This window comes from Triticum urartu, chromosome 1A (genome assembly GCF_056163025.1).
Source record: "Triticum urartu cultivar PI428250 chromosome 1A, HENAU_Tu73, whole genome shotgun sequence".
NCBI lineage: Eukaryota > Viridiplantae > Streptophyta > Magnoliopsida > Poales > Poaceae > Triticum > Triticum urartu.
In genome coordinates, this window is record NC_141873.1 from 538,309,700 (window position 1) to 538,334,939 (window position 25,240).

General features: G+C 46.0%; 2 protein-coding genes across 2 annotated transcripts; one reads left to right on the forward strand and one right to left on the reverse strand.

The window, feature by feature from the left end:
- Positions 1 to 1,639: 1,639 nt before the first annotated feature.
- Positions 1,640 to 3,572, forward strand: LOC125537817 (transcription factor LATE FLOWERING). The gene is made up of 2 exons (XM_048701128.2): positions 1,640 to 1,767; positions 2,061 to 3,572. The coding sequence occupies exon 2, from the start codon at positions 2,203 to 2,205 to the stop codon at positions 3,403 to 3,405; it is 1,203 nt and encodes a 400-aa protein (XP_048557085.1). The 5' UTR covers positions 1,640 to 1,767; positions 2,061 to 2,202; the 3' UTR covers positions 3,406 to 3,572.
- Positions 3,573 to 9,866: 6,294 nt separating this feature from the next.
- Positions 9,867 to 14,060, reverse strand: LOC125526957 (G-type lectin S-receptor-like serine/threonine-protein kinase At2g19130). The gene is made up of 2 exons (XM_048691559.2): positions 13,856 to 14,060; positions 9,867 to 12,361 (listed from the first exon to the last, which is right to left on the reverse strand). Exons 1-2 carry the CDS (start codon positions 14,043 to 14,045, stop codon positions 10,140 to 10,142), a joined length of 2,412 nt encoding a protein of 803 aa, XP_048547516.2. The 5' UTR covers positions 14,046 to 14,060; the 3' UTR covers positions 9,867 to 10,139.
- Between the last annotated feature and the right edge of the window lie 11,180 nt (positions 14,061 to 25,240).

Here is a 25,240-nt window from a genome sequence, read left to right on the forward strand (position 1 = left end):
CTCTTGACTAGCGGAACTATTTGTTTGGTCTCTTGATTAGCGGAACTATTTGTTTGGTCTCTCAACTAGCGGTAAAGTCTAGTTTTTGTCCCTTAACTCCATAATGTGATATTATGCAAAATAAATAAATATATTGAGGTATATATTGTTGGTCTATCAAGTGTCAAAATCCTCACATAACTCGAATAGAGACCCCTATTTTAATGATGTGTCGGATTCTTTAGCACACATGGAAGCCCAATCATCACATAAACTATAGGTAATGGCCAAGAAGGAAAAGCGATAATATAGGATGAAAATTAGGAGAAAACATAATTACCCCAATTTGCTGAACATTATCCAAAAATAATGTGGAAAACACATGGATTTCAATGAAGGCTTCATCTTTATAAAATTTGAGATGATTTCTTTTAGAAATGTCTTGATTCTTTAGTAATCTTATGGAATATTCATATTTAAATTTCCTACTATTTTTTTTCTTGCAGGAATGTTCTATTTTTATTAGTTTCTATGATAAATTATGTTCCAAAATTTTGTACAAATTTAATTATCTAAAAATTTATTTTCTCATATGTATTTAAAAAAACACGAACTTTTTAACATATTTCACATACTTATTTGAATTAGCTAGTATTTTTTAATGAAAACTTCAAAAACTTGTTTTTAATCCCTTCCTTTATTTGGTAGTATTTGAAAATAGTTCCATGTAAAAAAAGCGCTTTCAATTGACAACCTCGGTTCTATACCCAGTACATTTGGCGAAGTGTTGAAACAGTTTATACCCAATTGAAAGCGCAGCCATATTCATTTTCCAGATTTTTAACACACGATTAGTGTGGACAGAGAATATCTGTTCCTGTATTTCGTGGCGGCTAGGACAAACTCGTCCCCTCCAGTTTTCATTCGCAAGCCCGTGGATCTGCCTCTCTTTGCATGTCACTCCAACAAACGATGTCGGGGAAGAAATCACGGTGCTTCGTCTCTGCCTAGTAGTTCAGGTTAGTTTTTTTTTCCTCTTAGAGGCGACACTTCATCTTCGAGCTTATTTTTGGGCTCTGATCCTCCTCGAATTCGTCCTTCATGACGAAGTTGACGGAGCTTCGGCATAGATTCCCACCGTCTTCTTGGGTTTCTCTTCGTGCATGCGCGACAATGAGATTTGGTGTCAGATGCCTTGGATTGTTTCAAGGGTTCAATGGCAACGATTGCATCTCTGTGACGCCGGTCCTTAGAGTACGTGCACGAAGGCTTCCTGGCTGCCATCAACAAGGTCAGACCGGCTCTGGTAGGGGAACGACAACAACGACGCGTCAGTAGCGATCGTTCGGTGTTTCAGGAACCTTGATGCAACTTTTTAACTATGTTTTAGATGCTTGTATTTCTGATGAACCTTTATATAAAGAAGAAAAAAAAACGTAGTACATGTGAATGTGCACGTACGTGTGACGCGCATCGATCGCCGGTGCACGCTAAGCACTCTGCTGTCCGCCAACCGAAACCGCCCCCTACAGAATGCAGGAAAGAAAAGAGAGAGAAAACGGCTTCTCTTCCTTTTTCCCCGACGGAAAAAGAAACAAATCTGCAGGCCAGCTACGCGGCTGAGGCCGGCTATAAAAAGACGACGCCCATCCGTCCGCAGGAGGAGGACCATCCTATTCCCAGCAGCTAGCTGCGCGGCACACTTGCACTTCGTCGTCCCCAGCAATCGAGAATCTTTCGCAGATCGACCGATCCACCGGCCGGTGCAGCCAGCCCAAGTTAATTCAGGTACTGTAGCCGTGTGTGTGCCCCTACCACCATGAATGAATTCATGGCTTGCTTTTCTTGATGTTGGTTTGCTAGTTGCCATGCTTAGGGCTTAATCTGTGTTCATCTTGCTGTGTTCATTTGGTCGGAAAAGGAGGCTTTGCAGCTGTGTTCGTGTTAGCTTCGAGCTTATTAATCGTCATTAATTGCTTGGAGGAATTCGATGCTGATATGCATGCCAGCTTAATTGTTTCTCATCGATTATCTACCGGTGCAATCAAGCTCACTTCAATGAACTACTTATTTGCTTGCAGTGCTGCACCAGTAGCATGAGCATCTACCGCTAGCTTGATAGCAACTAGCAACATAACCAGCAAGGGCAGTGCGATTCGCAGCACAACTAGAGAATCGAGCTGAGAGGCTTGCCGGCCGGAGGCAGCGGCACACGTGCAGTACATGGACGCCTTCGGCTGGAGCACGCAGCCTCCTGTGACGACCGTGCCGAGCTGCCCGACCGACGACGCCCTCCTCGCCGCCTTCCTGGGCGCGGGCAGCTTCGAGGAGCTCCACTCCGCCGGCGCCGGCGACGGCACCGTGTGCTCCGACGCCTACCACGGCGGCCTCGACCTGCCGTCGTGCCAGAGCGACCTCAGCCTCCTGCGGTGCCAGGACGGCGTGGCGCTTCCCGGCCACGGCGACGGCGACGCGTCGTCCAACGTCTTTCTCGACTCGGCGGGTTGTTTCCTCCCGGCTATCGCCGGCGCGCATGATGGGCTCCATGACAGGTTCGCGTTCGTCCCTGATGATCCCGCGCAGGCTGCCGGCTCCAACACCGCCTTCTCCGGGTACAGCACCACCACCGGAGGCGGCGGCGGTGGGAACGTCTCCTCCGGCGAGTCCAACACGTACGGCGGTGGCGGGCACGATACGGAGGTTGCGTCGCCGCCATGCGCCGTGTCGTCGCGGCGGGTGCAGCAGATTAGTCAGGTGGCCCCGCCCCCAACGAATGGGAACAAGATGCCGGACAAGCTCCCGGCAGCGGCGGCGACGACGGTGGAGGGCAGAGAACGCTGGGGCACGAACCGAGCCGCCGCGCCGACGACCAGCATCACGTTCGGGCACAGCGGCGGCCGGCGCGGGTACGAGCCGGACACGGAGGCGATAGCGCAGGTCAAGGAGATGATCTACCGCGCGGCGGCGATGCGCCCCTTGCCCAGCTTGACCGACGCCACCGCCGGAGAGACGCCGCATGAGCCGTCGTCGTCGAAGCCCCGGCGGCGCAAGAACGTGCGGATATCGAGCGACCCGCAGACGGTGGCGGCGCGGCTGCGGCGGGAGAAGGTGAGCGAGCGGCTGCGGGCGCTGCAGAGGCTGGTGCCGGGAGGGAGCAAGATGGACACGGCGTCCATGCTCGACGAGGCGGCCAGCTACCTCAAGTTCCTCAAGTCGCAGGTCGCGGCCCTGGAAAGCCTAGGCGGCGGGGGCGGCGCCGGCGGTGACGACGACGGCCGGTACTCGTCGGTGCAACGGTACACGGGAAGGAATTTCAACCCTTCGGCCCGTGGCATCGGCGGCGGCGGCAGCACCGTACTCTCCTTCGGGAGAGACGGCGTCGCTGGCTACGTGAGATCCAGTAGGAACATGAACATGCAGTTGTAACAAGAACACAAGTTGCTGTGTTGATGTCACTGTGGTGACATGAGATCGAAGTATATCCATCCAGATGCCTCGATCGATCTGGCGTTTCATGAAGGATGGATTGATTGATAGTAAAGTGTTCAGATTTACCATACGTTGACAGGAATAAAAATGTGTGATTTGTACACTTAGGAATTGATGAAAAGCACTGTAACTTGCAATCATGGATGAATTCTATCTAGGTAGCTAGCTAGTGTGTGCATGCAGTTCATGTACTAAGATTGATGGCTTGCTAATCACCTTGTTTCGGAGATGATGCGTAAAGCTTAATAATACAAGAAAATGACCGGGTGAACCAACCTGTGGTTGGATGGTTAGAGGGATTGTGGTGCTCGCATTTATTTCTGAATTTATTTCAGGATTTTCGGCAATACGCATTCAGTGAAAGCAGATGTTCCCGTCGATGACGAGGTGCCTGCGGTGACTTCGTAAATTTCAAGTTGATATGTCGGCTCAATCTTTTGAAGATGTTCATACGGATAGAGTGTGCGTGTATGCGTTCATAAAAATGAGTGTATGCGCATGTATGTCAGCGCTTGCGCGTGTACTGTGTTAAAAAAAAAGAAAATGAAGGGAAGGTGTGAGCTTTTGTCTATCTGAATTCTGACATCGCCGAACTTTTTGCATGCATGCTACTAGTAACGATGAAGGACTGATGCTGCATGCATGCACAGCACAGCACTGAAAGTTCACTTTTCTTGTCCAACCCCCGAAAACTTTCTCCACTGCATGTATGTGCACACTAAACTATGCATCATGATGATTAATTAGTACTCCTACTAATGCGCTAAAAGATAGAGCTAATCGCATGCATGTAGATGTGTGTACTATGACCAGGGCATGGATTTTAGTTTCTGAACATTTGGACCATAAATCCATAATTGACAACGTGATCACGCCATGGAAATGTGAAATACAAGTCTTTCATGTCGAAGAAATGCAAATCTTGGTAACGGCTTGGGGTCTGGGGTTGCAGGTTTGCCGGGAAATTCGGGTGGTTCATCGGTCTATAGGGATTGCCAGGGGTGGCGCTAGCACGGCGGTGAGGAAAGGGCAAGCCACAGATTGTAAAGGCAGACGGTTCGGCCGGTGTGCGGTTTTGGGGCAGAAGATGGACATTGTGGAGAGCTGAAGGTTGAAGAATGCCATCTGACCGTTTGCGTTTTGCATCAGACTTACAAATACTCCCTCCGGTATTTTTTACTCCGCATATTAGATTTGTGTCAAATCAAACTTTTTAAAATTTGATTAAATATATATTAAAAATTATTAACATATACAATATCAAATATATATACTATGAGACTACATTTCGTACTGAATCTAACAATGTTGATTTAGGATTATCAATGTTGATATTCTTTCTATAAGTTTGATCAAGGTACAGATACTTTGACTCGGACAAAATTTATATGCAGACTAGAAAACCGGAGGGTGTACTACTACAATCGAGCATGGCACTGTAGCGGCATTGCTGCCTTGGTACAACTGCGCACTTTGGGGCTGGCTGGCTGGCTGCCCGATGCCAAAAAGACATTCCCCTGTGCATCGCCGCCCGCCTCGTTCGGCGCCAAAGTGAGGAGGAGACCACCCTCTGACTGACCAAAGCCCCCGTGTACGTGATTGCTCCTCACATGCACCCTCTCGATCCTCCTCTTCCTCTCTCTCCCTGAACCTTCGCCGGCTTTACGTGGCGGTGGCGGTGCGACTTTCGATTGGCCACCGCCACCGCGTCCGGACGTAAACAAACTCGGCCGCCGACGAGTGCGTCACCCGGGAAGGCCGCCGGAGAAGCGAAGGCGTAGCTTGATTTGACCGTGAGAAAAGTCCAGATCGGGTACAGAGGAAGAAGAAGAAAACGATAAGGTCAGCCTGTCAGGTCAGATGATGAGCGGCGTAGGCTGAATTTCTGCTGGGATGAAGTGCACATGTCAAACGCCATGTGAGAGGTGACGACGGGATGGATCGACGCAGGCAGGCGCAACTTGGCTCGGCGGTTTGGTGATGCGTTTGCGTGCTGGAACGGCGTGAAGTATTAATTCCAGAAACGGAGCCTTACGTTTGCATGGCAGCTGATATGATCGATCGGTTTTCTCGTTCCTTTTCTTTTCTCGCGCGTACGTCGATCGCCTAGACGATGGACCGATATGTACGCACGAGCATGTATGTTTACGTTTTTTCTTTTCTTTTTTTCGGATGAAAATATTGTATTGCTCATCATCAAAGTTCATATAGTCAATCGCAACTAGTTCCAAGGCATCTGGAGGTCAGACCTGCTAGTAACGAGCAATTTTAGTTACATATCATTAATCTTATTTTGGCTACAATTAACATGTAATACAACTTAGACGAAGAGACATAAGACAGCTAAGAGCATCTTCACTAGTGCCCCAAGAAGCCTTCCTAAGCCATTTTTTGGGCGCCGGCGGGCAAAAATCGCCCCACTCGGACCCTCAACTCCTTGTTTTTTTTTCGTCGGTAGAAGTAAAAATTCCCGCCGGCGACCCCATACAACACCCAGCGCACCGGGGGGCTCCTGGGGCTTAATTTCACCTTTTTGTGGCGCTGGCCCACCTGCCAGCGGCTCTCTCTCATGTTAACTCATTTATTATCGCTGGCCCACCCACGTGCTCCCTCCTCTCTCTTTCCCTTGCCAGCCCCGCCTCCTCCGCCCCGCTCCGCTTCCTCGCCGCCCCGCCGAGCTCGTCGCCCCGCCTCCTCCGCCCCGCCCCGCCGAGTTCACCGCCCCGCCTCCTCGCGCTCGCCGCCTTGCGCTCGCCTCCTCTCGTTTCCCTCGCGACGAAACATGCATCGGCGCCTCACGGCCGCAGCGTCAGCAATGTCGCCGTCGTCCTCGTCGCTCTACTCCGACCACCTCCTCTCCTCCCGCCCGGCGTCCAAGGGGCTCGTATGTCGTCTCCTCGGTCAGGCCGTCGTGCTCCCTGTATATGAACGGCTGCGCAGCCGGCGCCAGCGACTTCGGCGCGGTGACCATGTGCGAGACGAGGGCCCTGCCGGCCGCGTCGGCGCCGCAGGAGGCCGTGGGGAAGCTCAGGGCCGCCGTCGCCGCGCTTAACACCGACCCGCCGGTGTCCTCCTCCGGCATCATCCGCATCGAGGTAGCAAAAGCACATATCCCTCGTCAATGGCGCGTGTGGTGTGGAACTGCGTTTGATCATACGGCAGCCACAAGGAGCAGTTGGAGCAGCCGGTAAGCATCACCGGCGTGGGGTTGCGTGGAAGCCCCGATCAAGGGGCGCCGGAGGAGGGAGGCGGGCGGCGCGGCGTGGCGTGGAACCCGGTCGAGGAGCGCCGGAGGTGGCTTGGCGAGGCCGCGTGAGCGAGGGCGGCTTGGAGCGAGGGCGGCTTGGAGCGAGGGCGGTCCAGCAGGCGGCGGAAGCCCCGGTCGAGGATGGCGTGGCGCAGCGGCTTGGACCTCTGTACAGAGCACAACGGAGACGGCGTCGGGCTCGCGCTCGCGCTCACGTCGCTCTGCTCGACCTCGGCGGCGAGGCCGGGCCGGCCGTGGCCTGGGGCGGGCGCGGCCTGGGCACGGCCTGGGGGTGGACACGGCTGGAAACTTTTCCACCCCCAGGCCAAAAATTCCGCCGGCAGCCCCCCAAGCGGCAAAAAAAATGCCTCCTGAGGGACTCAACGGCTGAAGATGCTCTAATCTCCTTGATGAGGCCATGAGGGACAAGTAAACCGGTCTATCAACCTCTGTAGCTTGGATCAATTTCACTGCAACAATTGAATCCGTCTCCATCTTTAATGGTAGCTCACCTCTCTCGATGGAGAAAAGCAAACCTTCCATGCATGCACATAATTCGGCTTCAAAGTGCTTCTCGACAAGAAAATAGCTACCTGCAAGAAGAGAAAATGATGGCACCGTTGTCATCTCTTAGCACCATTCCAGCACCCGCCGACCCATCATCCACGTAGGAACCATCGGTGGAAAGCTTCACCTAGCTGGGTTTTGGAACAGTCCATTTAATTGGGACCTGCTGCACTCATTACGCATGTGGCCTGGCCCCCAAAGAAGTGTGCACCAGACATGTGATTGGGCGTTTTTTCTGTGTGTGAGAATTACGATGATATTTTTCTATTTCGACCATAAACTCTTAATAATAATAATAATAACAACATATTAATATTTATTGCTCCCTCCAAACGGGTGCATATGACATGCACGTGTTCCTAGGTCATCAATTTGACTAACAAAATACATGTTATATACCACCAAAATTATATGTTTAGAAACTTTGTTCAATTACAAATCCAATGACATGCTTTTTATGGTATACAATACATGATTTGTTAGTCTACCTTCTCTAATCCATTTGACCTAGGTTCCACAGGAGCAAGTGATACATCACTAAAAAATAGTCTACCACATGCCGATAGCTGGATGTTTTCCTTGATCGATTCACAATATATCCCTCATTTGTTGTGCTATGTCTTTGTATCGAATAAATAGATCCAAGAATTTCTAGACCATGTTAGATCAACGTGAAATTTGTAGCTATTTTCTCTAACTATAAGAATGGGTGTGCTTCATATAGTAGTCTAGAACAACTGGATAGCCACCTATTTGTGCTTTGTGTAGTTCGCCTCTATTTAATTGTTTGCCGTCAAGAACATGGAATCGAGTAAATCTATCGTACATATTTCAGAATAATCGTGAATGAATGAATATGCTGAGATGTTGACCATATGGACCAAATACCTAATATAAAAAATAACAGAATGTTCATATTTTTCATTAATACCAAAGTTCGTAAAAGCTTTATTTTCTTATAAATCAACATGGAAAATTCAATAGTTCTCAAATGAAAATAATACATGTGAATTTGAGTGCATCGTCCAAAATAAATAGTTATATAAAGTTTTTGAACGCCTAATCTAGGAAAAAATATGATGGTTATGATTTTTTATTAATATTGATTAATACAAATCAACTTGTGGATTAGTTTCCAACTCCTTAAGAAGTATGGGCTGTTACCACTGATACAACTTTTGTGATTATGTAATCCTAACCGCAAATTAGAATTCTACCAATCCATTTTTTTCTGCCACGTGCTTAGGTAGTTTTGAATCAAACTAACACATGTCTGTGTACGAAAAATAATAATAAAGAAATAAACGAATGCACTGAAAAGAAACGGAAGAAAAAGAAAGCGTTGAAGGTCTGGTGTCCGCTGGGCCGGCCCATTCTGGCGCGCTTCAGGCGAGCGCTCGTACAGCCGTACAGGATCGCCACTCCATCGAGAGAGGAAAGAGGGGATCGGGAGTCAGTTATGCGCCGCCGCCTGCCCTGCGCCGTCGCCGGCGGAGGCCTCGAATGAGGATCTAGTGGTGCCCAAATAAGCAGCTCCCCAATCCAAGCAGCAGCTCCTCCTTCCCGAGCCGCAACCGGCAATCGAAGCAAGCAAGCGGCTCCACCCCGGAATCAGAAACAGGCTCTGTTTCAAATTCAGTCTCCGAGCTTCCATTGGTGGCGGGAACCGCCAATCCTCGGAGGAGACGCACAACAACAACTATAGACATCAGTTTTCAGAAGAAGATTGACCAGCAATGGCGAGGACCAGTCGCCGGCGACAGGCTGCCAAATTGATGGCCAAATCATCGATCAGGGCCAAATCCTCCCTCGACAAGCTTGTGAGTTGGTCCTCCAAATCCTTTTTCGTATAACATTTCACGCAAAAAAAATACTATTTCTCACAAACAGTAAAAAGTAGGAACCATAATCAGTATAATAGATTGTCATCAGCAGATCTACGAGGGAGCCATGGGGATTGTCATGAAGTTGCCGCTAGAGGAGGAGAGTTTCATCTAGTGGAACCACGCCTGACAAGACTGAGTTTCTGAAGTAGTAAAAGCACTCAACATGTTTATTAAAGAACGGAGAAAAAAAACAATCCAATGTTGTTCTTCAGTAGACTCAGTTAATCTCACTTAATTTCAATCTAGATAACCTCAGTATGGAACACAGGTTCAGAAAAAAATCTGATCGGGCGGCAATGGTCCTTAGTTCTCTCATTTCTATGGGTGTGTGTGTCGAGATGTCTGCCTCTCAATCTGTTCCTGGCGCCGAGTTTACCCGGTGGTGTTGGATGCGGGGCTCGCGAGGCGGCTCGAGGATGAGGACGGGCAGGTGAGGGGATCGTGGTTCATAGACTCGGCTTTAGCTTTCGGCTTATACCATCATGTAACAATGTGACCTGTCTAGAGTCTAGACCAGTTTGGCACGGTAGGAAAATTATCAATTTTGTTCAAGATTATAACCACTGCTCTCACCAACTACACTGGCTCATGCATAAGTACACAACAACACACAGATGAACAAGCCAGTAAGCTGTTGGACTGATTCTAGCCAACGGCTAGACCTGTAGGGGCTGCTTTCAGAAAAGGGAAACCACACATGAAAAAGTAAATAGCCGATAGCTCTTCATATGATTATTTTCTTCCTCAGATATTTCAAGATTTGGCCACCTTCTGAAATTAAAAAAACAAAGTCCTCCGAGTAGCAACTTGGAACAGATTTATTGCAAAACAAAATATGATACAGCCCGATACAACGTCACATAAGTAGTATGCCAACAATACGCACTACAAGAGACCATACACTCATACAGGGAATACAGATAGCCATAGTTCACATCGGTGAGTCCTGATCTATAGTTGGTAGATAGAACTCATGAAAGATCAGAAACTTCAGACGGTTTTACACCTTCAGCAAGAACTTGAAGATACCTTGGAACAGGCGGCATTTCAACATTAACCAACCCTTCTAGGATCTGAACAATTTCCCCCATCGTTGGCCTGGAGCTCTCACTGTCTTGCACACACCAACAGGCAACCATGCATGCCCTTTCAAGCTCCCTTAGGTCCACATCACTGACAAGTTCAGAATCAATCAATGTTTGCACATCTCCTTCCACTAGCTTCCTCACTACCAACATAGGAAAAAATGTATATCTACTTGTGGCAGTATGCATATTGTTCCTCTTGCCAGATATAATCTCAAAAAGCATCATTCCATAGCTGAAAACATCAGCCTTTGTTGTGATAGCCTCACCACTTATCCACTCAGGTGCAAGATAGCCTATGGTGCCTCTCATTGATGTTAAAACCCTACTAAAATCTCGGCCAAGGAGCTTTGCCAATCCAAAGTCTGCCACCTTTGGAATTAGTGATTCACCCAATAATATATTTTCTGGCTTGATATCACAATGTATGATGCAATCCCTGCACTCCTCGTGCAGGTAAGTTAATCCCCGTGCAACTCCGGTCGCGATTTGGTATCTTGTGCTCCAACTTAAAGGCGCACCGCTGCTCCTAAACAGATGATGATCCAATGAACCATTGGGCATATACTCATAGACAAGCAACCGCTTCGTTCCTTCAGAACAAAAACCAAGTAGTTGAATCAAGTTGACATGCTGAATTGTTCCAATAGTACTCACTTCAGCCCGGAATTGCTTCTCCCCTTGACGGAGGCCCTCCAGCTTCTTCACCGCCATTATAGTTGCGTCTGGTAGAACTCCTTTGAACACAGAGCCAAAAGCTCCCACGCCCAATATCTCAGAGAAATTTTTGGTAAGGAACTGCAGATCATTGTATTTAAAGCTGATCAGAGATCCCTTAGCAAGATTCATACTATTAATTCTTCTCATCCTGCGGAGAAGGAAATATAAAGCGATCACTGCACAACCAAGAGCAGCAACTCCACCAACGGCAACTCCAGCAATCCACCGTCTCTTGGTTCTTGAATCTGGTAACTCAGAGGCTCCCACCCTTATATGAATGTTATCCGGAGAACCGTCAATGGTGTCTTGCAAATTCAGAAGTTCCACATACCAAAGTGAGCATGTGCCGTTATAAGAGTAGGCGGTACATGAACAATTGTTCAGGCAAGCTGATTGGCAGTTCTGATTGCTGGTACCCTCAATACTAGTGTATGCTTTGTCAGGCAGTTTCACACTATTGATTGTATAGAACCTATCCTGCTTTTCTTTCTCCAAGCCCTTGCTGCTACACTGCAATTGGACATTTCTCCTACAACCTGCGGTTGGATCACCCAGATTCCAACTAGTTGGATCACGCTCACTGAAGCCCTTGAGGCAGCTACACGATGATGACAGGGCACTCCCACTGCACTTGCTGTAAGCTCCACAAAATCCATACACATCGCAGTTGGCTTTTGGTTGTGAAAAATAGACCACCCAGGCCTGTGCAACCTCCACCCATACAGAAGACTGAGTTTGACCCGACACGCTAATGACATGCCTTGATAATATTCTGTCATCGGTGACATTGTAGGTGAAGTATGTTTCCTGCTCATTGTCAACAAACTGATAAGTGTATGGGGTGTTGGGATAGGTATTTGCACGCGACAACTCCGGCATGTTAGGAAATGAGCTGCCGGTCCAGTTGCCAGTTTCCCAGTACACCATGGAGCTATTCCATAGGATGATGTATTGCTTTGAGCCATTTGGGTCCATCTCCACGGTGAACATTCCTGGTGCTGGATCACCATTGTTTTTCCAAGAAATGATCCGGTTGGACACACCAGTCACCTTGTTAAAACTGAGCTTATTACCTGGGAGCCATGTGTCTGTCATATCATCGAAACTTTGCCAGACCACATGGGAGCTGTTGGACTTGTGTCTAACCACTAGGTTCCCTGTGTCGAGGAGCACGGCAATGGTGGAGTTAAAAGCTTCATTGGTTGAATTGCTTGACCAGACAATCGATTTGGACTGACGGAGGACAATATTTCCGTCGGCAGAGATCGTCAGGCTTGATGAGGCTGGATCAGATATTGGTTTCTCCCTGTTGGCTACCCATACAATAGTTTGCACCGGGATTTTGTTGTACCAAATACCCACGTACCACCTGCCTCCAGATCCTTCAGCTATCCATGTATAAAAAGATCAGCGAAGTCAGTATAATTGATTGATCCACACAGAAATACATATAATTATAAATGAAAAAATGGGAACATGTGGTTTTAAGTCCTCATATAAATATGATGATGTTTCAAACTGCAGTATTACTGGCAATACAAGATTGTTTCAGAACACACACACACACACAGATAGTGCCTCTATTATTCATAAGAGGCACTTCCAAAATACTATAATTTTTGCTAGTATCTAGAATTAATTCCCTGGTATCTCCTAAGTCCTAACACGTCGATAGTAAGTCTTGTTAAATTATAGGAGCTTGCATATATTTCCGTTACTATTATTTTCTAAATGATGCTAGTCAACTCCACATTTCCTAAGACGTAGAAAATCTGCCCAGAAGCTCCCACCAAAGATTGATTGGAACCAGTCCATCAAGGTTGAAGTCCTAGATTTAGCACTAGTGCTCACATTTTTCTATATTTATTTTAGTATTTTCAGTTATGTTCGTTCAATGGAGGAGACATTCCCGTCGACGAGGCGTCTATGATAATTTCGTCAATCTCAAGAAGTTCTGCCGGCTCAATATCTCAGAAGTGCTCATAGGGTAGAATGTACGTGTGTGCGTTTATAGAGGTGTGTATGTAGAGTCATGTACATGAGTACTTGTGATTGTACTGTGTTAGAAAAAGCCACTTCCAGTCACACGACGAGAAAAGACTCATCCAAAGACCACAATAAAAAAAATATTTTGTTGTTTCCCCCACATGCCAAACCAACTAGTAGGTAAGTAATTTTTACAACTTTAAAATAATTGCATGTAAAAATAAAGGGACTGCCTATATACCATGTCAACTGGAAATGAAATTAGGGCCGGTCGAATCGTTTTCAGCTTTCTGATGTAGATCCAACGGCCGAGACACCTTCTTCTACCTCTCCACCGCTCTCATGTTCATCTTCTACCCCCGATCGAGCCGCCAACTGCCACCGATCGACCTAACCACCTGCCGCCTACAGCTAGCAGCGCTCCCGCGACTGGCTCGCCGCCCCGCCCTCCCCTCAACCGCAGCCCACCGTTGTGCTGGCGCTGCCCCCGGCTATCCCTCTAACCCCAGCGATGATCGATTTTTTCTGGCGACTTGCACTACCCCCACACCCATAAGATAGATAATGGGATGGCCTTCTCGCTCACCACCCCCCACACCCCTAAGATAGATAATGAGGTAGCCTTCTCTGGTAAGCTCTTTCTTTCCTTCCACTCTACCTTCCTTAACGTGAAAATCGACTTATCCAAATTCCAAATTCAGCCAATTTACCTATAGCTATTGCGAAAAATAAAATCTATGCAACCCAAAAACATAAGGGGCACAAGCACAACGAAACGCTAGCAAACCCTGCAAAAAAACCTTGAAGCGCTAGCAAACATAAGCACGACTGGGACAGTGTACACGGCGACTAACACTATTCAGGAGGAGGGAGGGACGTACGATTGTGGATGTTACCTTGAGGCTGGAAGAACCCGAGCGCGAATTTGCCGCGCTGCGAGATCAACTTCTGGTCCCCGGAGAGCGGCCGGCTCGCCGTGATCGTGTCGGTGGCATTCGAAGACGACCCATGTGACAGGGCCAGCAGTGCCGCGACGACGAGCAAGTGCAGGAGGAGGGAGCAGGAAGGAGGAAACCAGCTCGCCATGGACTCAAATCGATCGATGCTGTACTATGATGGACCGATCAGCCGCCTAGCGGTCGCTATATATGGTTCGTTAGTCTTCACACGCGCATACCGGCACCACACCTGGTCCATGTTTAGTCTCGACACGCGACCCCATACCGGCACGACAACTGATCCGGGCACTGTGCCAATTTTTTTAACATCAGTAGAGACGCAAGCGCTCATACATACGTCCATGCACTCATCTTAATGAACGCACACACACCATGTCTCTATGAGCATCTTCGAGAGACCGAGTCGGCATGTCATATTGAAATTTACGAAGTCACCGTAGGCGCCTCGTCGTTGACAGGAACATCTCCTCCCACTAAAAACGCATCGCCGGAATTCCTGAAATAAATTTAGGAATAATGCAAGCATCAGAATTTGAACCCTGGTGGGCTGAGGATACCACTGTCTCTCTAACCATCCAACCACAGGTTGGTTCGCTCACTGTGCCAAATTGATTGGTGATTTTTGGAGATTTTATTGATTCAAAATATAGCATCAAGGTGGTGCAAATATAATGAGCACACATCCAAACTTTATACGACTATTAGAATGGACACAGCCAACAACAATATACACATCCCTGTTCAAGAATTCGTCCGATTAACCAATTAACTTGCCGATTAATCCCTACTCATAGGATCACCGAGTAGCCGATAAATCATCCAAATAATTGATTAAATGGTCGATTAACTTGCCGATTAGCCTATTAATCCCCTACTCGCCAGCCAACCGAGTAGCTACCAGTTAACGATTTTCTCAACAATGGTACACATACCCATATGCAAACATCAATATATTCGCAAGAAAAAACATCAATATACACATAAAATATCACGCTAACAAAGGGCAAAATTATACAAGATCGAAACTCTGCCTTCACGAAAGAAAAGGAAGAGGGGGGGGGGGGGGGGGAATTGAGCATCAAAACAACAATCGATGAACTATAACAATGACCATCGGCCCACCATTTGACATTACAGAGACAACAACAAAGATTCTTCAGCAACTATGTCTTCAGAAAGGGAGCAATGCTCAAGCATCATTGTCTTCAGATGTAACCACCAATGGTTAAATCTCGAATTTTCACCTTAAAGATAAAGGCTGAGCAACTACAAGCAATGTCTTAAGAAAATTAACGGCAAAAAAAAACATTGCCACGGTCAGGTATAAGGGCATGTCCAATGCGGGGCGCTTAGGAAGACGCCAGGATTACTTTCCTATCAATCTCCCGGTCGATTGGCAGTTAAGGCAATTAAATCCTGGCATCGGACGCCGCGGGACGCAAAGATGTGCGCCGGGCGCTTCCTTCCTTTTTACCCCGCATGAGACGCGTAGATAGTTTAATTGCCGTGGAATTAGTGCCCAAGATTAGCGCCTGCCGTCGGAGAGTAGCACTCTTAGGCTGGTCACAATGGGGAGGAACTTAGGAGTAACATCACACACTCCAATACAACTTTGCTTATGTGTCACATATTTAATGAAGAGAGAGGTGCTTGTGGTAACTAGCTAAGTTACCGGAACATCACACACTCCAAGAAACAATGAGTCTATAACCTAATAAATACATTGTTGCATGACACTGCATAGATGTTCCTACCCACTGTGGAGGTAGTAACATAGTCTAGGGAAGTGTGTAAGTTACTAGACTATGTTCTTGCCCATTGTGACCAGCCTTAGATTTTTTTACTTAATACTCCCTCCATTCCACAATATAGTGCTTCCTCTATCTCCGTGCTTCAACTTTGACCGTAAATTTAACTATCAAGGCCGATTACGGCGGGAGCAAAAATTATATTAGTGAATTCGTATTCGAAAGAAGTTTTCAATTATATAATTTTTTTCCCCCGCCGCAGTTGGTCTCGTTTGTTAAATTTATGGTCAAAATTGGACTTCGGGAAGCGCGGGCGCACTATATTTTAGAATGGAGGGAGTAATATTAATTTTTTCCTCCATAAGCGCCCGGTCAGGCGGCTGGCATTGTAGATGCCCTAACCAGTTAAGGTGAGATCTACCATCAACAAAAAAATTTAAGTTAGACTAAAGGCTTTCACTCGAGACCAGATACTTGGAAAGCACCACCAAATCAAAGTCATCAAGTAACGTCGCTATTACTTTTTCCAATCCCGATGCATAGCACAGTCTTAACTTAAGATGACCGCACAAGCAGCTAGTCAAGCCGCTGATGACGATGTTACAGTGTATGCCCGATGAATATTGACCAGCCCATGCTCAGCTGATTTGTGCGATGTGACGATTCTGGCTCGCCTGCGGTCGTTGGTCATAGTTATCGTCTTCACCGTGGCGCCGTGTGGTTGGAGCCGTTGCCGAACGTCAATAGACCGCAGAGTCGATCGTGACCGCCAATTCCGCCGTGCGTTTGAGACGGTGTGGACCATCGTGCTGGTTCTATCACTCTTGGTGGGCTGGAAATGTAATGCTTTATTTTCACCCACGCACTTATCACCCTGGACTGTCGTCAAATTTTCCGCGTAAGGATTAATAGAGCAGCACGTTAATTAAAGCAGATTAGTGATCCTGTCGAAAATTTAGTCACAGTAATTTGAACTTATTTGAGGTCAAATAAGATTAGTAGAGGAATTCTTTTGCTTAACGACGTAGTCTGAAACATATTGAATGTTTTTTTCCGAAAAGGGTGGAATGTTACTTGATTCTAACACAATACGAAAATGCAATGGAAATAGTATGAACAATCTGAATTCTGAAATGTAATGCTTTATTTTCTTACTCCCTCCGTTTTTATTTACTCTGCATATTAGATTTGAGAGAAGTCAAACTTCGTAAAGTTTGACCAAGTTTATAGAAAACAACAAAACATTTACCATAACAAATGTATATGATGTAAAAGTACATTCAACAATGAATCTAGTGGTATTGATTTGTTATTGCATATGTTAATATTTTTGTTTATAAACTTTGTCAAAGTTTACAAAGCTTGACTTTGACCAAAGTTAATACGCAGATTAAATGAAAACACAGGGAGTACTAGCTAATTGCCCGTGGTTAACATGGGTATACATATTCTGATGGTTCAACATCAATTATGTTTAACATATACTCCCTCCATAAAAAAACAGTTGACTCAAATTTGTCTAGATACCACTAGTAGAAAAAGGGTCAAACGTGAAGCACATTAGTGCCGGTTTGAATTTGAGCCGGCACTAATGTGTACATTAGTGCCGGTTCCAACGGCTAGCCGGGCCGCTCTCATTAGTACCGGTTCGTGGCGAATCTTTAGCACTGGTTCGTGCCACGAACCGGTACTAAAGTGAGTGGTGGCAGGATGTTGTCAGTCCGGGACCCCTCCAGCACCTTTAGTACCGGGCCGTATCACGAACCGTTACTAAAGGTCGTCCTATATAGACCCTTCGTCCACCCGAGCTCGCTATGTTCTTCCCCTTTCCCCTCTCCTATCTGTTCTTTTCCCTCTTCCTCTCAAGCTCATCACACATTTTGCCCAAAATTTGTCAAGATTTGAAGGCCCCCATCCATTCAAATGATCACAAAGGTTAGCAACTTTTTCCTTTCATCTCTCATTGCTAGATTAGCTCGTGCAATGCTTTATATAGTGATTGGTTTTTGAGTTTAGTAATTTGGGAGGAATTATATATATGTGCTAGTATTTGATTTATATGCAATTTGAGGTAAAAAATAACACTTAGTTTGCATATGTAGGTGTGGTTTACTTAGTACCTTCTAAATCTCCGTCGTAACCACCGTCGATCGCTCGCAACGTCCCGTCGCCGGCACCACCTTGTGGTGAGCCTCTTGTTCATGAAGTTTTATATAAAAAATTGATGTTTGTGTGATTTGGATATATAGTTACTCGTATAATTATCTTACCCATACGTTGTTTGTTATACATAGTGCCATGGTTTTGATATCCGTTCCCGTTGGCCCTCGTCCGGGTTATGATTCGGATGTGGTATATTCTCTTTCAAAACTATTCATTGCATTTCGTGTTTATGACAAATTATGCCCATCAAGTTGACATAGATATTTGTATGTAGGAGGTAGTTGAACCGGAAATTCCAGCCGACCCTATTGTCGAGAGGTTAAATTTAGTTGAAAAAGAAAACGAGGATTTGAAGGAAAAATTGAAAAGAATTGAGGGGGAGAAGATGGAATTGGAGTTGCATGTTGCCGATGTCGTCGATGATCACAAGATTAAGATGGAGAAAATGCGCTTGAAGATTAGAAAGATTAGAAAATATGCCATTCATAGTGAGGCTTGGTATCATTATGCTGTTGGATCAATTGTTACCTTAGTTGCGATCTTGATCGCATTTGTTGTTGCATTTAAATTCTTTAGCTAGAGAGTTATTTGTTTTTTGCATTTAAGTGTTGTATGATCTTTATGTATGAACTTTATGTATTGTATTAATTTGATGTTTTCGGTGCTGTGTATTGAAGATGAGCCGGCAATGGATGTACGATGACCGATGCTCTCCCGAGTTCATTAATGGCGTGCGTACTTTTCTGCTTGCGGCTGAGGCAAACAAGCGAGCGGATGGTTTTATGCCTTGTCCATGTGCTGGCTGTAAGAATGGTTACAATTACTCTACGTCAAGAACCATTCACGTCCACCTGTTTGAGTCCGGTTTCATGCCCCACTATAATGTTTGGACCAAGCATGGAGAAAGAGGGGTTATGATGGAAGAAAATGAAGAAGAAGAGGACGACGACAACTATCCTGGCCATGGGTTCCCTGAATACGATGATACAACAATGAGGGAAGAAGTTGAGCCGGTAATGCGGGAAGAAGCTGAGCCGGCAATGCGGGAAGAAGCTGAAGAAGAGGCATCGGATGAGCCCGTTGATGATCTAGGTCGGGCCATTGCCGATGCAAAGAGAAACTGCGCAAGTGATTTGGAGAAGAAGAAGTTGCAGCGCATGTTAGAGGATCACAAAAAATTGTTGTACCCGAATTGCGTAGGTGACAAGAAAAAGCTGGGCACCACACTGGAATTGCTGCAATGGAAGGCAGAGAATGGTGTATCTGACAAGGGATTTGGAAAGTTGCTGGTAATGATAAAGGATATGCTTCCAAAGGACAACGAATTGCCTGAGAGTACGTACGAAGCAAAGAAGGCTGTCTGCCCTCTAGGGTTAGAGGTGCAGAAGATACATGCATGCCCTAATGATTGCATCCTCTACTGCGGTGAGTACGAGGATTTGAACGCTTGCCCGGTATGCAGTGCATTGCGCTATAAGATCAGCCGCGATGACCCTGGTGATGTCGAGGGCGAGCGCCCCAGGAAGAAGATTCCTGCCAAGGTGATGTGGTATGCTCCTATAATACCACGGTTGAAACGTTTGTTCCAAAACAAAGAGCATGCCAAGGCGATGCGATGGCACAGAGAAGACCGTAAGAAAGACGGAAAGTTGAGAGTACCCGCTGACGGGTCGCAGTGGAGAAAAATCGAAAGAAAGTACGGGAAGGAGTTTGTAGATGACGCAAGGAACGTATGGTTTGGTCTAAGCGCAGATGGCATTAATCCTTTTGGGGAGAAGAGCAGCAACCATAGCACCTGGCCTGTGACTCTATATTTGTATAACCTTCCTCCTTGGTTGTGCAGGAAGCGGAAGTTCATTATGATGTCAGTGCTCATCCAAGACCTTAAGCAACCCGGCAACAACATTGATGTGTACCTAAGGCCATTAGTTGAAGAACTCTTACAACTGTGGAATGGAACAGGTGTGCGTGCATGAGATGAGCACATGGGGGAAGAATTTGACCTAAAGGCGTTGCTGTTCGTGACCATCAATGATTGGCCTGCTCTCAGTAACCTTTCAGGACAGACAAACAAGGGATACCACGCATGCACGCACTGTTTGGACGATACCGACAGTATATATTTGGCTAATTGTAAGAAGAATGTGTACCTGGGACATCGTCAATTTTTCCGAGCAGGCATCCCGTAAGAAAGAAAGGCAATCATTTGAAAGGTGAGGCGGATCACCGGACGAAGCCTCGCCATCGTACTGGTGCTGATGTACATGATATGGTCATGGATTTGAAGGTGGTCTTTGGAAAGGGTCCTGGTGGAGAACCTGTTCCGAATGACGCTGACGGACGCGCACCCATGTGGAAGAAGAAATCTATATTTTGGGACCTGCCCTATTGGAAAGACCTAGAGGTCCGCTCCGCAATCGACGTGATGCACGTGACGAAGAATCTTTGTGTGACCCTGCTTGGCTTCTTGGGCGTGTATGGGAAGACAAAAGATACACCTGAGGCATGAGAGGACCAGCAACATATGCACGGAAAAGACGGCATACATCAGGGTCATGCAAGCTACGCTCTTACCAAAGAAGAGAAGGAAATCTTCTTTGAATGCCTGCTCAGTATTAAGGTACCGTCTGGCTTCTCGTCGAATATAAAGGGAATAATAAACATGGCAGAGAAAAAGTTCCAGAACCTAAAGTCTCATGACTGCCACGTGATTATGACGCAACTGCTTCCGGTTGCATTGAGGGGGCTTCTACCGGAAAACGTTCGATTAGCCATTGTGAAGCTATGTGCATTTCTCAATGCAATCTCTCAGAAGGTAATCGATCCAGAAATCATACCAAGGTTAGAGAATGATTTGGTGCAATGTCTTGTCAGTTTCGAGTTGGTGTTCCCACCATCCTTCTTCAACATCATGACGCACGTCCTAGTTCACCTATGCGAAGAGATTAACATTTTGGGTCATGTATTTCTACACAATATGTTCCCCTTTGAGAGGTTCATGGGAGTCTTAAAGAAATATGTTCATAACCGTGCTAGGCCAGAAGGAAGCATCTCCAAGGGCCATGAAAATGAGGAGGTCATTGAGTTTGTATTGACTTTATTCCTGACCTTAAGCGAATTGGTGTTCCTGAATCGCGGCATAAGGGCAGACTGGATGGAAAAGGCACGCTAGGAGGGGAACAAATAATATGTATGGACAGACATTCTCTCAGTGAAGCACACTACACAGTGAAGGAAATATGCCCTAGAGGCTAATAAAGTTATTATTTATTTCCTTATTTCATGATAAATGTTTATTATTCATGCTAGAATTGTATTAACCGGAAACATAATACATGTGTGAATACATAGACAAACAAAGTGTCACTAGTATGCCTCTACTTGACTAGCTCGTTAATCAAAGATGGTTATGTTTCCTAACCATAGACATGTGTTGTCATTTGATTAACGGAATCACATCATTAGGAGAATGATGTGATTGACATGACCCATTCCATTAGCTTAGCACCCGATCGTTTAGTATGTTGCTATTGCTTTCTTCATTACTTATACATGTTCCTATGACTATGAGATTATGCAACTCCCGTTTGCCGGAGGAAAACTTTGTGTGCTACCAAACGTCACAACATAACTGGGTGATTATAAAGGAGCTCTACAGGTGTCTCCAAAGGCACATGTTGGGTTGGCGTATTTCGAGATTAGGATTTGTCACTCCGATTGTCGGAGAGGTATCTCCGGGCCCTCTCGGTAATGCACATCACATAAGCCTTGCAAGCATTGCAACTAATGAGTTAGTTGCGAGATGATGTATTACGAAACGAGTAAAGAGACTTGCCGGTAACGAGATTGAACTAGGTATTGAGATACCGACGATCGAATCTCGGGCAAGTAACATACCGATGACAAAGGGAACAAAGTATGTTGTTATGCGGTCTGACCGATAAATATCTTCGTAGAATATGTGGGAGCCAATATGAGCATCCAGGTTCCGCTATTGGTTATTGACCGGAGACGTGTCTCGGTCATGTCTACATTGTTCTCGAACCCGTAGGGTCCGCACGCTTAAGGTTTCGATGACAGTTATATTATGAGTTTATGAGTTTTGATGTACCGAAGGAGTTCGGAGTCCCGGATGAGATCGGGGACATGACGAGGAGTCTCGAAATGGTCGAGACGTAAAGATCGATATATTGGACGACTATATTCGGACATCGGAAAGGTTCCGAGTGATTTGGGTATTTTTCGGAGTACCGGAGAGTCACGAGAATACGTATTGGGCCTTATTGGGCCATACGGGAAAGAAGGAAAAGGGTCTCAAGGGTGGCCGCACCCCTCCCCTTGGTCTGGTCCGAATTGGACTAGGGAGGGGGGCGCCCCCTTCCTTCCTTCTTCTTTTCCCTTCCCTCCTACTCCTACTACTTGGAAGGGCTCCTAGTTCTACTAGGAAAGGGGGAATCCTACTCCCGGTGGGAGTAGGACTCCCCTAGGGCGCGCCATAGAGAGGGACGGCCCCTCCACTCCTCCACTCCTTTATATACGTGGCCAGGGGGCACCCCATAGACACACAAGTTGATCCTCGTGATCGTTTTCTTAGCCGTGTGCGGTGCCCCCCTCCACCATACTCCTCGATAATATTGTAGAGGTGCTTAGACGAAGCCCTGCGACGGTAGAACATAAAGATCGTCACCATGCTGTCGTGCTGACGGAACTCTTCCCCGACACTTTGCTGGATCGGAGTCCGGGGATCGTCATCGAGCTGAACGTGTGCTAAAACTCAGAGGTACCGTAGTTTCGGTGCTTGATCGGTCGGGCTGTGAAGACGTATGACTACATCAACCACGTTGTCATAACGCTTCCGCTGTCGGTCTACGAGGGTACGTAGACAACACTCTCCCCTCTCGTTGCTATGCATCACCATGATCTTGCGTGTGCGTAGGAATTTTTTTGAAATTACTACGTTCCCCAACAGTGGTATTAGAGCCTGGTTTTATGCGTTGATGTTGTGCACGAGTAGAACACAAGTGAGTTGTGGGCGATATAAGTCATACTGCTTACCAGCATGTCATACTCTGGTTCGGCGGTATTGTTGGATGAAGCGGCCCGGACCGACATTATGCATACGCTTACGCGAGACTGGTTCTATCGACGTGCTTTGCACACAGGTGGCTGGCGGGTGTCAGTTTCTCCAACTTTAGTTGAACCAAGTGTGGCTACGCCCGGTCCTTGCAAAGGTTAAAACAGCACCAACTTGACAAACTATCGTTGTGGTTTTGATGCGTAGGTAAGAACGGTTCTTGCTCAGCCCGTAGCAGCCACGTAAAACTTGCAACAACAAAGTAGAGGACGTCTAACTTGTTTTTGCAGGGCATGTTGTGATGTGATATGGTCAAGACGTGATGAGATATAAGTTGTTGTATAAGATGATCATGTTTTGTTGAAGTTATTAGCAACTGGCAAAATCCTTATGGTTGTCTCTCTATTGCATAAGATGCAAGCGCCAAATAATTGCTTTACTTTATCGCTATGCGATAGCAATAGTTGCAAGAGCAATTGTTGGCGAGACGACCATGTAACGACACATTGATATAGATCAAGATGATGGAGATCATGGTGTCATGCCGGTGACAATAGAGATCATGACAGTACTTTGGAGATGGAGATCAAAGGCGCAAGATGATCATCGCCATATCATGTCACATATTTTGATTGCATATGATGTTTATCTTTTATACATCTTATTTTGCTTAGTTCGACAGTAGCTTTATAAGATGATCTCTCACTAAATTTCAAGGTATAAGTGTTCTCCCTGAGTATGCACCGTTGCGAAAGTTCTTCGTGCTGAGACACCACGTGATGATCGGGTGTGATAGGCTCTACGTTCAAATACAACGGGTGCAAAACAGTTGCACACGCGGAATACTCAGGTTAAACTTGACGAGCCTAGCATATATAGATATGGCTTCAGAACACTGGAGACCGAAAGGTCGAGTGTGAATCATATAGTAGATATGATCAACATAGTGATGTTCACCATTGAAAACTACTCCATCTCACGTGATGATCGGACATGGTTTAGTTGATTTGGATCACGTGATCACTTAGATGATTAGAGGAATATCTATCTAAGTGGGATTTCTCAAGTAATATGATTAATTGAATTTAAATTTATTATGAACTTAGTCCTGGTAGTATTTTGCAAATTATGTTGTAGATCAATAGCTCGCGTTGTTGCTTTCATATGTTTATTTTGATATGTTCCCTAGAGAAAATTGTGTTGAAAGATGTTAGTAGCAATGATGCGGATTGGATCCGTGATCTGAGGTTTATCCTCATTGCTGCACAGAAGAATTATGTCCTTGATGCACCGCTAGGTGACAGACCTATTGCAGGAGCAGATGCAGACGTTATGAACATTTGGCTAGCTCAATATGATGACTACTTGATAGTTTAGTGCACCATGCTTAACGGCTTAGAATCGGTACTTCAAAGACGTTTTGAACGTCATGGACCATATGAGATGTTCCAGGAGTTGAAGTTAATATTTCAAGCAAATACCCGAGTTGAGAGATATGAAGTCTCCAACAAGTTCTATAGCTAAAAGATGGAGGAGAATAGCTCAAGCAGTGAGCATGTGCTCAGATTGTCTGGGTACTACAATCGCTTGAATCAAGTGGGAGTTAATCTTCCAGATAAAATAGTGATTGACATAATTCTCTAGTCACCATCACCAAGTTAGTAGAACTTCATGATGAACTATGATATGCAAGGGATAACGGAAACGATTCCCAAGCTCTTCGTAATGCTGAAATCGATGAAGGTAGAAATCAAGAAAAATATCAAGTGTTGATGGTAGACAAGACCACTAGTTTCAAGAAAAGGGCAAAGGGAAGAAGGGGAACTTCAAGAAGAACGGCAAGCAAGTTGCTGCTCAAGTGAAGAAGCCCAAGTCTGGTCCTAAGCCTGAGACTAAGTGCTTCTACTGCAAAGGGACTGGTCACTGGAAACCGAACTGCCCCAAGTATTTGGCGGATAAGAAGGATGGCGAAGTGAACAAAGGTATATTTGATATACAGATTATTGATGTGTATTTTACTAGTGTTCATAGCAACCCCTCGGTATTTGATACTGGTTCAGTTGCTAAGAGTAGTAACTCGAAACGGGAGTTGCAGAATGAACATAGACTAGTTAAGGGTGAAGTGACGATGTGTGTTGGAAGTGGTTCCAAGATTGATATGATCATCATCGCACACTCCCTATACTTTTGGGATTAGTGTTGAACCTAAATAAGTGTTATTTGGTGTTTGCGTTGAGCATGAATATGATTTGATCATGTTTATTGCAATACAGTTATTCATTTAAGTAAGAGAATAAATTGTTGTTCTGTTTACATGAATAAAACCTTATATGGTTA

What these genes read in the sequence shown, in the direction of transcription:
- LOC125537817 (XM_048701128.2), top strand. Translation starts at nt 2,203, where the DNA reads ATGGACGCCTTCGGCTGGAGCACGCAGCCTCCTGTGACGACCGTGCCG.
- LOC125526957 (XM_048691559.2), bottom strand. Translation starts at nt 14,045, where the DNA reads ATGGCGAGCTGGTTTCCTCCTTCCTGCTCCCTCCTCCTGCACTTGCTC. An exon ending in CGGGTTCTTCCAGCCTCAAG is followed by an intron (nt 12,362 to 13,855) that starts GTAACATCCACA and finishes ATACATGGATAG; the next exon opens with CTGAAGGATCTGGAGGCAGG.